Source organism: Hypomesus transpacificus, chromosome 24 (genome assembly GCF_021917145.1).
Source record: "Hypomesus transpacificus isolate Combined female chromosome 24, fHypTra1, whole genome shotgun sequence".
NCBI classification, from domain to species: domain Eukaryota; kingdom Metazoa; phylum Chordata; class Actinopteri; order Osmeriformes; family Osmeridae; genus Hypomesus; species Hypomesus transpacificus.
The window spans coordinates 2,858,142-2,872,707 of NC_061083.1; the positions used below are offsets into that span (position 1 = coordinate 2,858,142).

The 14,566-nt window shown below is 46.5% G+C and overlaps 2 protein-coding genes across 2 annotated transcripts in view; both read right to left on the reverse strand.

Moving 5' to 3' along the window:
• The window catches only part of si:dkey-61l1.4 (collagen alpha-1(I) chain), a 28,209-nt gene extending 18,582 nt beyond the window's left edge, over window positions 1–9,627 (reverse strand). The window contains exons 1-6 of the mRNA XM_047048752.1: window positions 9,330–9,627; window positions 1,878–2,025; window positions 1,617–1,775; window positions 1,259–1,451; window positions 385–528; window positions 157–252 (exon numbers count right to left, since the gene is read on the reverse strand). Of these exons, the coding sequence (XP_046904708.1) occupies window positions 157–252; window positions 385–528; window positions 1,259–1,451; window positions 1,617–1,775; window positions 1,878–2,025; window positions 9,330–9,435 (846 nt within the window). The 5' untranslated portion in view covers window positions 9,436–9,627. The remainder of the gene's footprint in view (window positions 1–156; window positions 253–384; window positions 529–1,258; window positions 1,452–1,616; window positions 1,776–1,877; window positions 2,026–9,329) is intronic.
• A 2,903-nt stretch (window positions 9,628–12,530) lies between these two features.
• The window catches only part of cacna1ba (calcium channel, voltage-dependent, N type, alpha 1B subunit, a), a 54,467-nt gene continuing 52,431 nt past the window's right edge, over window positions 12,531–14,566 (reverse strand). The window contains 2 exon segments of the mRNA XM_047048753.1: window positions 12,531–13,322; window positions 13,820–14,046. Coding sequence (XP_046904709.1) covers window positions 12,783–13,322; window positions 13,820–14,046 — 767 coding nt within the window. The 3' untranslated portion in view covers window positions 12,531–12,782.

Below are 14,566 nucleotides of genomic sequence, written 5' to 3' on the forward strand. Positions count from 1 at the left end.
ACCTTCCTCTACTCTGTATAATGGGCATATCAAGGCTCCACACACAGCGGAATGCATTCCAGGAGCGTATTACAAAAACGCTCCCGAAGACTTCAGTAAGTCCACAGCTGTACAGTACATCAGCATGACCTGCTCCCCCTGTCATCCAGTACTCACCCCAGGCCCTTTCTCTACAGCCGTGGGGCTCTCCGTGTCGTTCGTCAGGCCGCTGGTTCGGATGTCTGACAAGTCACCAGATGGCTCTTCGTGGGCCTGAGATGTGGGAATGTCCAAGCACAAGAGTCTCGTTTCATCACTGGAAGGAATATCTTGTAATAGCCGTCAGAGTGCCTAGTACATTGAGTAATGGGGTAGAACATTTCGAGGTGTTGCAGGGGCGTGTACCTGGAGGCTGTGTATGGGTAGAGGGGTCCTGGGGGAGCGTGGAGGTTTGGGACGGCCTCCGTCACACACAGGCTGATGGAGGAGACAGTGGTCTCTGGCAGCGATGGGGTCGCCCATCACAAAGGTCATCTGTCTTAGGGTTCCCTGAGGACAGATGCAGCAGAGGCGGGAGAAGTCGATCAGGAGGTGGGACCCTTAGGGGAGAACCAGAGATGTCCTCACCACCGACCCTGGGGTTCACAGCGTTTGCCTGGACATGACTCATGCATGCGAGAGGTTCCTTGGGACAGGAGCATTAGAGACAGTCATGGCAATGACCACGGGGGTCATGGCAATCCCACCTCATGCTGACCATTGTAGACCGTGCATAACCTCTTTATCCTAACCATGACCATAGGGAAGGGGATTTCCAGTTCAAGTCGAAATCATCCAAATATGGTCCTTTTTTGACTTCACCAATGCATGAAGAGTATGGAATATAAACGCTGATTAAGGGCAGTGAGAGATGACATCCAGAGTCCATGATGAATTGGCTGAGGAGCGTTGGGCTCTGGCTTGAGTTAAGGAAGGGAGGCCTTCAGAGAAACCTCAGGGGGGATTTGGGAGTTGGCAGGTGGAGGAACAGATTCATCAGGGATATTTTGGACTCCCTACTCAATCACGGACTGAATTCTTAAGGGGAGAGACAGAGTGATTGGAACAGATCCTTTGCAAAATGGAGAATAAAGCTATGATACAAAAGGAACGCTTTTTATCCCCTCTCTACTGCCATCACCTGGAAGATGTTGGATATCTGCACTACCGTAGCTGGAAACGAACGTGGGAAAACACGATCGGAAAAGCTTTGGCGACTTTCACTTTAGGTATCCCTTACTTCGAATGGGGTCTCAAAGCCCTCCAGAATCCCTCCAACCATCAGTAGTCCATCGGTGGTGATGTCCTGTCCTGGGAAGTTCCAACTGACCATCTCCACCAGCACACAGTCCGTGTACAGGGCCAGCCAGTGGGACGACACCCCCACGGAGACCTGGTGCCAATGGCCGTCCGTCAGAGAAGCAACTGGAAACCTGGGCAGCAAAGGTGGGGGGGGGGGTATAGTTCAGCTCAGTAGTAGGGAATGACAACATTTTGTATTCATTTAACAAATGCTTTTATCCAAAGCGACAATCAACAAAGCCTTTGGAACCCATAGCAACACCCAGAGCTTGGGGGGCGGGGACTCCGACACGTACTCGTAGTGGCGGTGGTGCGTGGACACGAAGCTGAGGGCGTGTGGGCTGAGACGCAGCTGCAGCTGGATGTGACCCTGAGGGCTGAGCAGGGTCAGCAGGCTCACCTCCTCCTTCTGCACCCCCCGCACCTCCAGCAGCACGCTGAACTCATCAGAGAACCTGGGGAAGAGCACACACACACACATTGATCACATACTGTAAAACAACGACACGTACCATAGTTACACGCTATAGGTTATGAATGAATGATCGATAACGTACCTTGGTCCAAATGCCTGCTGTGTTGGCATTGCCAGAGTGGCATACATGCCCATATGAAGAGTTAGACATCTCTGGCTCCCCGTAGAGAAGGAGACGTTAGTGCTGTTACCTGCCACCCGGCACAGCTGCTGCAACAAATCCACCTTCCCTGTAGAAAGATCAACACAACATGTCGTCAGACCGATCAGCGCCCTGACATCTCACCCGCCTCTTGAACTTTCGTCCTTTGTTGCTCTAGAGGAGCCAGTCATTTAGCAGGAAGGGGAGAGGAGCGCTTTCCTCCCAGCGTGTGAGAAACGATTCCGTAATTGTGCTCATTAATCTCTGGATGGCCGCAGGAGAAGCGGCAGAGCAGTGCTGTAGCGGTCGTAACTGAAGGATGGCTCGGACATGCGACAGAGACATGCTTTATAATGAGACTTCCTCTATTCTTCTTCTATGATCTCCTTCACATGTTTGAGTTGTCCCCGAGCTTTACTGTAATTACATCGGGTGGGATCATCCATCATCCAAGGAAGGCCATACCAGATACAGGGCAAATGGCCCCTACTCGGCCCTGTCCAGGCCCTTGACATCAACCCCTATAGGGGTCCTAATGAATTGCTCTGGGGTGAGCTGTGAAAATACCCATGGTAGAGTCGATAAATCAGTCCCAATGCCCACAGGAATTATTTTTAGAGTAACTTCCTGATTAATCATCTGCGCCCACTATTAATAGTGGCGATGGAGACAGAAACTTTCTCCCCTCAGAGTTTTTGTTGATGCCGTGCTCGATAACGACATAACCTTCAGCCAACTTGGAGAAGGAAGTGTTTGGCGTCGGAAAACACAGCTGCCCTAATGGCTGCCTTTCCGCATTTCACATTGACATTAATCCTCGGCACAAACGGCAAGTCCGCACAATGACCCCAGGTACTGTCGCTAAACCAGCGAACCATGCAGGGATACATTACAACGATATCTCACTGCTCAGCAGACATGACCCTTGGAAGAAAAGTGGTGAAAGGCCTCTAATTTGGCCAGCGGATCCCATCATTCAGTCCCCTGTACAGTGTGTCTGTCACGCTTCCCTCAGCCTCCACTCCAGGGCTGAAGGACTGCAGTCACACATGACTACGCTGTGATTAAGCAGTGAAAGGTCTGTCCTGAGCCGCAGGCAGCATTCCTCAGCCCACTGGGGCATGCACCGTCAGCACACCACGGACTCCAGCAAGGTGCTGAAAAAAAACGACACAAGCTATTTCGAGGTATTAGAAATGAATGCGTTTCGAACGGCGCCCTTTCAGGAACCCCTGTTGTTATTTGGAGACCTTTGTGTTTGGTCGACATCACGCCCTCGTCAGACAGTGCCGAAGAGGCGGCTCTTTTCAAACGGATGAATATGACAGGTAGACGGTAGCTAACAGCATGGAACCGAGCCAGGCCTGTGAAGGGAGGGAGAGATGGGAGCATTTCAAAGCAGAATGACTTGCATCCAGGTGGGAGCGGAAAAACCCTGACAACCATCTTGAGTCCATGTGCTGACAGGAGAAGAGAAGGCAGGAGAATAGAGGAATGGAGAAGAGGTCTTAGTCTGGTTCTTAAGGACAGAACACAGACCAACCAGGAGTGGAACAGACAGACCCTGAATCACACCGTGAGTTTGATACCATCTACAATACCACGGATCTCCACTTGGTATCCTACACAGCCCTCCAAAGTGACAGATCATGTGTAGTTGTAACAGTCTGGACTGGAAAAGACAATGGGAAACCCTCTCCAAGAACAGAAAGTCATCATTTTTCTCTTGAAGTAGTTTGTGGGAAATACTTAGAGAGGAGATTAGAGGTAACTGCCAAACAGTCATCTTTGTCTCCTAAGCTCGGTGTTAAGTAGTACGCCTTAGGGTCTAGTGTCCTGGCTGCTGGTCTCATTTGATGGGTAATTAGGGCCTGTGGTTTTGGTTTGTGTTCAGGTCATTTACATGGACGGTTAACTTGAGTTCAGTCTAGTGGGAACTATTTATGTGGAAGGGAAATAACATTAGTCTCGATATTTTTCCTTTCCATAATAGTGTTTTTAAAGGTCATCAAAAAAGGATTGAGAGATTAAATGTTCTCATGGAATTGCTTAAGGAGTCACCGCGGTGATTAGTGATTGACCTCCACATTAGGTGTTTAAGTCTAAACAGCTGAGAAAATGATCTGGAAATGTATTATATTTATTTTGTTTATGCTTTGCAGATTGTAACAACAATCATTATTAAAAGTGAGATATTGCACAAAAGGCGTCCTGACAGCAAATGCATCAACCTCACTGCTGTTAGCCAGAGCTATTTCAACTTCCCTGAACTTCAGAACGCACACTGGTCACCTCCTTCACACCCATGGCCAGTACACAGGAGCATTTCTCACTGAACATTCCCAACATTCTCTCCTTTCAAAGAGACCCTCCATCTCAAATATGTGCTCATTTCCTCTTTTCCAGAAGAACAATATTTAAAAACCAAACGGTGACCCACATCAACAGTAACTTCACACCTATGGGCATCAAGTGTTTATAGATGTCAAGGAAGGCCTCTTCGAGATGTGAAAGCAACCAAAGCAAAACACAATCTACAAACAATGGATTACCTCCAGAGGTAGTGGTTGTCGAAACGACCTCAGAGCTGCTCTGGTGGGGAGCCCTGGTCTGTTTAGTCCATCACAGAAGTGGTTGGGCGGTTAGGGCCTCAAAGCTGGGTGCATGCTGGGTGACAGGATGGTGCTTCCGCCCAGCCATCAGCTGTTTTCCTCAGGCTCCGTACCCCCTCTGACACCCCTTCCACCATCAGCCTGGCTGTCCCGCCATGAAAGACACAGACCAGAGTAGACCAGAGGGTGGCATCCCTCATCATCAGCCAGTTACCCCGTCAGCTCTGATCCCTATTGAGCCATTACTGGTGTTTACAGTACGTCTTCGGCCTGTGTGCTGTGCCTACAGGGTGTCGTCTCCCTGTCTGCGAGACAGATCCCCCTGCTGGATCAGAGTCAGGGACAGTGTCACGTCAAAGCTCTGGGAGTCATAAAAAGAAAAAAGAAAAAAAAAGGGGGGGGGTATTATTTTCACAGGTGTCGCCCCACTTGGGGACCTCAGAACGTTGTATTTCACCGTGTGTCCGTGCTGGGGCCTTGCGGGGGCTTCTGGCTGCCTCTGTGTACCTGCTGGGGAGCAGATGAGAGGAACAAAACCACACAGTCCCCCCCCCCCCCCCCCTCCAGAGTCTGGGGAGTGAACATGAGCTGCACGTGGAGCTCATCAAAATCGGAGTTCAGCTTTTTCTAGAAAGCGTAGCTTATCTAAGCGGGTTGTCCAGCACGCCTTCTGATCCCAATATCAAGTGTCAGATGCGCTTTTGGTGTGAAAGATCAGCCTGCCATGATCTGAACGGTACAGCAAAAGTCTTGCAATCAGTCACTGTTTAGCTGTGTGTGTGACCCAGAATGCCATACTGTAAGAGGAAGAGGTTGGTCTCAGCTGTGGGACTGCCAGAGAACGTAAGGGCAGAGGCAATCAAGCAGAGCGAACCCTCCAGCGAAAAGGCCTTCCTGGGAAGACGACCCTGGCTGACACTTGTTGGGAACATTTTAGACCAATCTCAAGACCGAAAAATGGATATAAAAATATTTGGAGGTTCGTTCCCAGACTCCTTTGGGGGAACTTGATTCATGTCGCACACACACACACACACGTCAGGAGGAGGAGAATTCAAGATGGAAAGTGAAAAAACGAATGTCCTCTTCCTAGAAATTACATATTCACAGCTCATTATCTCAATCCGGTTGTTTCCCTGTTGGAGTAATTAGTAATGCACTTTCCCAGATTGTACCATGGTCCATGGAATATAATGGATTTAACAAAAAAACAATTTTTGGTACAGACAACCAGAAGGTTTCCATTTGTCAAAAACACACACTTTTCACATCCCATCATTCCATTGCACTTTTCAATCCTAGCCACAGTCCAGTGTAGCGTAGCTGGTGAACAGAGGGAATGTTGATGGGTGTTCTGCCACACAGCGTAGACATGCCCCTCTCTGGCCCTGCAGTGGCGTCTGCTCCGACTCAGGGTCAGACTGGGCAAACTCTTTGTTGAGAGAAGGGATCAGAGGAAACCCATCAGAGGAAGGTGCACATTTCTTCCTGTAATGAATACAGGGTGCTGAACACGCATGTAGTCTAGGCTCTGACATTGACCTGTCAGAAGCCTCCTTGGCTGGCAACATGCCAAATCTCCACCCAGAGACTGGCTGGAAGGAGTTCAAACATCCATCTCACATCAGCATTAACCAGGACATAATGTCAAGATGCTGAAACGACATCAGCCAGGATCATTTCTCATTAATGGGACTGATTAGTTAAAATGTGACCCATAATATCATAGCCAGGGATTTTTACAGACACATGGCCTACCCAAATGGACATTACTTTGAACACAAGGCTTTGTAGGACATGTATATTGTGAGATGTAACGAACCATAATATACGGTGGACTTTTACAAGCCCTTAACACAAGCATCCCACCAACAGAGCTGGCATTGGAAAGTCAATCTTTATAGGACTTGACCTTTTATGTTGACACATCTTTCCTAAGTAACCACCCCATCCCCAAGACTTTGTGTGTGTGGGTGTGTGTGTGTGTAGTGTGTGTGTCTCACTCTTCAGAGAGCCAAGGTGTTGTGCTGGTCAGGCAGACAGGGGAGCCTGTGCCAGCGTCAGAGCTGCAGCTGTGGCCGGGCTCCCTGGAGGGTAAGCCCTGCCATGTCCGAGCCAAACAGGGAGGCAACGCACGCTGCCAACCAGGAAATCCATCTCCCTGACACTTAGATCAAAGGATGGTGCCAATCTGATAGGCGGAGAGATGTTTAGCGAACTCCGGTTGCTACACTGAGTTTTACAGTTTTACAGTTTCACTGCCAGTGCCTGTCCTTCGTGCCAAGAGCCCCATCATAGCAAAAAGTGAGTCCAGTTCAAGACAATTATGAAGTCAATTTTTTAGTAGAATTTCGTCAGGCTGCACACACTCGGCTATCGAACTTAAGACAACTGAGGAAACACTTAGTCCTGTGTGTCCTCAGTCCAGGCAACCCCAGACTTCTAGAATGGTCATGAGTCCAATCCACCAGAAGTGTTTGTAAAGTAAAACTACACCGTGCATTTAGAAGTAGTGGACACAGACTGACATGAGCCAAATCTTTCTATGCCAGAGCATGGTGTCGTGTTCATTTACAGTTTGCTATGTGTTATGTTACAGGTCCAAAACTAGCCACCAGGGAAACAAGGGCAGCCTGTATGAAATGTCATACAGTTTGAACATTCAATGAACGCAACACGGCCGCCAGATTAGTATTATGTGTCATGCAGTAATGTCTTCAGCAAGTCACAATCAATTGTTGATATCGACGTCGCAAAACTCTGGGTTTCCCAAAGAGCTGACGTTGCCAAGAACGAGCCAGTCTGGGGTTATTGACTCAAACAGATCTCTCTTGATCTGGAACAGGCCGTCCACTGTCTCCTCTGCCAGTCTGGGTCATCTCAGAGCCGCGGCTCTGCACCGTGTTGTTCTTGGCCATCCTGACCTCCATCTGGGGTCCGTGATTGAAAAGACACGGCAGCTTTAGGGGGAGGGTTTTTTTTCTCTCCCCTTTCTTCTCACAGCTCTGACCCGGGTTCGAAGAGCTTGAGTCGCTGACGTCAGGATCAAGAACCCGACACCAGAAAGATGGCGACAGTGTTCAGGTTAGGGAGGGTTTAAGATGAGGAAGTCACACAAACCACTGGGTCTCATAAGGGATGCTAAGAGGAAGGAGAACGTTTTCCATGCAATGATTAAAACGATATCGGTGGACATACGTTTTCTTTAAGATGCATTAAGGCAGCAAAACCAAGACAGTTTGCTATAGATACTAAATAAAACATTTTGTCCACTAAACTATGGACACAGCATTGAGTATCCGGTTCTTACAGTGATCTAGACCAGATTTTTACCTTTTATCCAAACTATACAAATAGTGAATGAATAAAATACTGTAGAAGATCAAGTATCAAAGTGTATTTTGGAGGGTGAATCAAGGAATGGTCTGTGTTTACTCACCACAGCACAAGCTATAGCTACATCTCAGCTACAAGGCACGATGAACAATAATAATGACAGCCACTGTCAAACCAGGTGCCTGTATGCAATACTGTCCAGACATTTAATCAGACAGAGCTTCCCCTTGAACACATAGTTATGATTATCAAACATGGATAACATTCATTACTGTATGTCTGGTATTCCAGCTGTGGTCTAGCTCAGTCGTGGAGCCCCTGAAATCCAGACAGAGTGAGGAGAGTGCTTTGATCTGTGCTCAATGTCTTAATATGGTAGCATAGAGCAAACAGATCAGGTTTCTCTCCAGGCTAGCTAAGCCTGCTATTAGAACATGACATAGCATGCTGTGCACTGTTCATCTGTCATAGAGCAGAGACCTGTAAACATGGCCCACTAGACGAGGCAGGAACCTGGTTGACGGAGCATTCGAGGTGTTCTGATTGGCACCCAAGGGGATTCTCTGATGACAAATGTCAGGCAGCATGTCTCTTTACCCAAGGAAGCAAATTAACATCAAAGCAGCTTTGCGACTTAAGTTTAACCAGGAGGATATCTGACATTTTGCTTCCTGACTGGCCTGGCCTATCAATGTGTGACGTAGACGGTTTACTGTAGAAGAGAGACATCTGATATGCTTGAAATGCAAAACAAGTATTATTCCAGTCCCATCTCATTTTCACAGTCTGGTCTATAACAGTAATGGTCCTCCCAGGGAAGACTGCCTGGTCAGCTCTGAAGGCCAGCTAGAACCATACAAGTCCAACTGGCAGTGAGCCTGTTGCCTTCAGATACCTCTACTGGGAACTGCAATAAGAAATGCGACTCGGGAGAGCTCACATAAACACAATTTGAAAACATTATCTGAATACTTTCCCTTCACATACGGACAGCATTGGAACATGACCTGCTGCTTGTCATTTTGGAATTAGAAGCTGAAAGGTTATGGGAAACTACTCCCTTTATGTTTGGTTACTTGCGTGGTTAGCCTATAGTCACTATAGTCACACAGTTACAGAATGTAAGCAACCAGCAAGTATCTCAAAACGTAAAGTATGGTTATTTATAACATGCATAAGAGTAGTTAGCGAAGTTGACTGTGCAACAGCAACTCCAAGTGGTTGAGAATGATACGGAGACTCTACAATCATTGACTGAATGTGTGCATGACACCTGTTCGTACAAAGAGTCAGGCGCATGTTTAAAGGTTTGACCACAAAACAGTTCGATAGCCTATGTTCAGAGCGCAGTTGTTAAATAAACCAATAACAACAAAACATGCTAACGTTTTGCGTGTTATAATTAAAATAAACTGAAAATAGATTACAGAGCAGAATACCTTACCTCCCTCTTGAATGCCTGTTTTGGTATTTGTGGAATCCTCGGCCATACCGGCTCCAAAACTGTGAAGAATCACGTGCAACAACATAATTTCTTTGAGATGAAACATGTTTACTCCGTATTAAACACCAGTGACAACATAAAGTGCAAAACATCATCCATTAGTCTGTTTTGTTTGGATAAAATATTACATGTAGGCTAAGTAGTACGAAATAACACTTCGGGTTTATAAACAGAATAAATCCATGTCCTCTGACATAATGGATCCAGGTAGTTAGTTAGGCCTCTACTGGAGTTAGTAGGCGTCTTTACTGTCTCATGCCTGCCCCACTTCGATTTATTCCACCTGGAAAATTGGAGATAGTCTCCGCCCATTGTGCTGCTGCAGACCAGTAATATTACAATACCAATGACACCCCCACATCACACTCCCCCTTATAAAATCACACACCCTGCTGTACTCGTACTAATACTAGCACCTACTTCATATTAAACCTTTATTAAATACATAGGCATAGATTGGCACCCCTGCAAATATAATTTTAAAAATCTACGTGGAAACAGTTTAATTGTATTCTTTTTTTTAATTCAAGGGACTTCATACAAAATGTAAATGTAGAAACAACTGCAGAATTCAAAGTCTGGCCAATAAACATAATTCAGGCAACAAACAACTCCGTCAATCCCATGACCCAAACATGTCATGTTCTAGCTCTGCAGCATGGGTAGAACGATCAACATTGTTCAATACTGGTTTTGTATAAAGTTGTTTTTTCAACAAACCCCACAGTTATATCAAATATAAATAAAAATCAACAACAAATGAGCACGTGGTATCAAAAGTGTTTAAGATGTCTACATGCACATACATCATTGGAACATGCAAACATTTTTTTTCCTCAATAAAACAGCCACATCTACACTGCAGTTAGTGTGCAGAAAGACATTGGAAAAGTTCAATGTTTGGCAACCAACAGTTACAGACTTGGGTGGATATGTTTCTTCTGACATAATACAGAGGTCAGAAAGATGAATGAAGGTAGAGATGGATAGTTTATTTTGACCCACTATGGCAACAAGTCAAGAGAAAAAGAATGAGTAATCTGAAATCGGCACACAAAGAATGTGTTCCTGTCTTCGTGAAAAATAAGTCAATAACTTCTGGAAGTTTCTCCAATAATTTATGAACAGCCTCTGGGTGTAAAACCCTTGTTAAGTGACCTTACAGAGCAGATAGAAAACGTCACTACATTGTTTACTTCCATTTTAAGACACGTTTTCCTTTTGACATTGTCAAAGTGGGTAAATGTTACGCATGCAAATATATAAAGTTGCTGTAGATCTAAACATTCTAGTCGCTTTACACATTGTGCCTTAATGCATTTCAAAGTCTTTTTTGCAACTTTTTGAAACAATTTCATACAAAAAGATTTGGTCACAATCATGCTGAAGCCTGAATCTGGAAAGACCCGCATGTAAAGCTACAGAATGGATGAAGTATCTTTTCAAAGTGTCGTCTTGTTGCAGAGCCCTCCATTCTCTATAATCAAGACCCTACATCTGGAAACAAACAGACCCATGACAAGTGTGTGGTCATGGAAGCCCCAGCCCCCATCAAGGGCATCTCATAGAAAGCTTTGCGATGCTAAAACATGAGGCCAGCTTCCTCTAGATGCCTGACTGTTACATAGCCACATCCAAATCTCAGAGCATAGGTCTGCTCAAACCGATTATAGTGCATTCCCTCGATAAATCGTGGAAAAGAACCCTCAAGGTGTTGTCATATGAACATGAACATAAACAAGTGAAGCCTAGCTCTGAAGATTGTTAACACCATCAGGTTCTACGAGATGACATGTTCCAACTTCGCTCCACTATTTAACAGAAGGTGTAGACCACATTTCTATCCATCTGAGATTATTTTTCCCCCTCCAAACTGGAAGCAGAGATGTGTAGCGGCAGATCTTGGTCTTGGGCCAACACTATAGAAGGGTTCAGTGTACTGGTGCCAGGGGCTCGACTCAACACACACACACACACACTCATCAGGGATCTGGATCTCTACTCTAGAACATCCATCAGAAAGTGCACACTGTTTTTCGTTCTTATCAGATTCCTTTTGGCCTACAGTCATCACGTAGTTGAAGTACAGTAGGCAATGCAGGAGTGTCCACACACCCGAAAGAGAAGTAGGCTCTACTTCTTCATCACTGTGTTTGTCGACCAGTTTTACGATTTCAGTCATGCAGTTGTGTTAGTCTGATTATGTAGTCCTAACTGGTTTGATATGCTACAAATGCAGGTTTCATATTTGTTAAATGTTTGTATATGATTTTGCACAAGGTTGCAACCTTTACACACCAATTTGTCACATATTTATCAAAAGAAAATCATAGCAAGAATTAAGTTATCTCCATCCATTTTCTAACTGTAGTTGTAATTTCTCTGTTTGCAGATAAGGCTTGCTTTACATCTCTTGCAGAACTATATAATGAACAACTCAAGAGTTGATACTTAAAAAAAAGAAAAATTGTCTTTGCATCTTTACTACAGTTTATCTAAAAGGATAGGCACTTTGTATTAAACATTTGAAGCTGTAAGAAACATTAGAACCTGAAATGATGGCAAAACTGTAAGCAATACACAGAAAAACACAGTTGTCGTTACACCGTACAAAAAATGCACACAATAAAAAGATAACATCTACGATAGTTTAAAATAAAACCAAAAACTGTTCTTTTTTTCTCCCTCTACTTGCTCATGTACGGCGGTAGCGAAGTTTGACAGAAATGTTTAGCAGAAGAGAATCCACAAGTGTGTAACAACAACACCATTCCCCTTGGTAGATGTGGCGCTTCTGACAGGAATGTGACTAAGAACCAGGAAACATCCCAGAACGGCAGAGTCTGGAAGGAAAGCAGAAAAGCTGCTTCGCAGTTAAGTAGAATGTATGGGGTGTTCACCCAATCCTGTGTCAATAAACATCCTAAACAGCATTAGTGATTGGAGAATTTCATTTCATTTATCATGGAACTTTTTGATTATTATGTTTAAACCTGTTATGGAGAATATCATGTTTGATACGGGGAAGCAATGTTTAGAAATTTTAAGACTGGTTGGTCTCCATTTGATAGTTTTTAAAGAAGAAATTCACTTGGGTCCTCAATAAACAATGTCCTTCTCTTGTGTAAAAGCAATTCAATCTTACAGGTGCCACAACTCTAATTTATTCATCAATTTGCATCCAATTTCCTCATCACACAAGTCGTAAAAATGACACATCTCGGTTTCCATTCAAATAGAAATGTCCCCTTGGTTCCACTTCACCACAAAAAGATTAAACACAACTTTGTACACGTATTTAGCAACAGTGTAAAAAAAAAAAAAAAAAAAAAAGATGATAAAACTCATCACATTTAATCCAAAATGCATTAAAAACATCCGTTTGAAGCCATGCTAGCACCATCCGTCCTCCTCTGCCTCATAGTAGTATCTGGGAACCCTGGCCCCGGTGCTTGGGCTGCCAATGCCCCCAAAGCTGAAGTGATATCCGTTAGCCACCCTCAGGCTTTGCTGGGGGGGCAGAGGCAGGCCCCCCACGTGAGGCAGCGCAGTCCGAGGCAGACGTCCGACGGCGTGAGGGCTAGGCTCGTCCTGGAAAAAGGCCAGCTCGTCGCGCACGCTACGGAGAGGGCTCCCGATGGAGGGCGCCAGGAAGGGCTCGGAGCTGATGCGGGTGACGGGGGAGGGGACGGGGGAGGTGCCGCTGTGCAGGAGGGCGTTGTGCTCCGACAGCCCTCGGCTCAACCTGCCAGGACTCAGGCTGGGCGGGCCGGCCTGGGCGGACGCAAAGTGCACGGGGGAGGAGTTGGCAGTCTTGTAGGCCACCCCAGGCCGGGTGGTCAGGGGGGTCTGGGGGAGCTGCCTGCGGCCGCGGCTGGGCGTGCTAACACCTGAGGTCAACATCACCGGGCTGCCTTTAACCCAACCACTGCCCTGAATGAAAATGGGACAAAGCAATTTGAAACGATAACAAACGATGAGAACACACGAGAGTGGAGGGAACGCAGGGACGGGGTCGGCAGAAGGAAAGAAGGAAGGAAGGATGGATGGAAGGAAGGGAGAGACGCCGTCACGCCGTGAGATGAGAGCGGAAGGCGAGGACAGACAGGAAGAGGACAGGTGACAGGACAGCGTTTCATGGGCGGCAAAAGAAAGAAGACAGACAAAACGGACGGACAACGATGAAGAAAGAGAGAGCGGAAAGAGAAGTGAAAGGCCATGAGAGGTTGCACCAAAGTCAGAAAGAAGAAGAAAAGTTGCAGCGGAGACAGTCAAGCGCGCGGACAGGTTAGCAAGAATAGCCACAAGAAAGTACACCGCTTAATTCTCCATTCCTAAACTTCAGATTGAACTCTCCGGCACCAACATGACAGGTGGCCGGATGTGTCCTGACCTGCCCAAATCCCCCTGGCCATGGCAAAGCCCCCCACCTGTTTGTTGAAGCTGGTGTCCTGACCCTCGCTGGGGGAGGTCGCACAGCTGGTGGTGGCAGACTTGGTGTGGCAGTGTTCCCGGCTGCTGTAGCGGTCGCAGGAGTAGTAGCGGTGTTTCTCCGCCGCCGTCGCCGAGGAGGAGTGGTGCTTCCTCTCGTGGGAGCGCCCGCGGTCGTGACCCCTCTCTCCGGAGGCCGGCTCTGCTGCCGGATCGCCCGGCGCACCTTCACACAAAGCCAAACAAACATGGCCGACACGCGGAACAGTGACTGCTGTACACCTGCGCATGGTCGTAAGCGTGAGAGGGGCCAAACTGCAGCGTAGTGGTGTCATCGTAAAGATCAGTGAGGATCGTCAAATTGGATCGATGTGGAATGTCAACGTTCTGTTTTCTTAAAGGAGTCTGATGAATTCATGGGATGTCAACTAACCTTCTTGTACACCGTCTTAACACACAGGGGCCGGGTTTCCCAGATTTGTTAAGAAGCTTTTAACGCTAAGAGCTTCTTCGGAACGTTTGAAGAGTGTTCTAGAGCGCTCTTCGAACGTTCTTATGAAGCTCTTGGCGTTAAAAGCTTCTTAACAAATCTGGGAAACCCGGCCAAGGCCAAATCTACGTATGACAGCTCTTTGAGCACTTACCTCAGTCAAAGGGAAGATTCCTTCAACTCAAAGACCACATTGACTGAAAAGCGTAGCCCCCCGTCCCCCTCCCACCTTTAAACATTACTCTTTCTCCGCGCC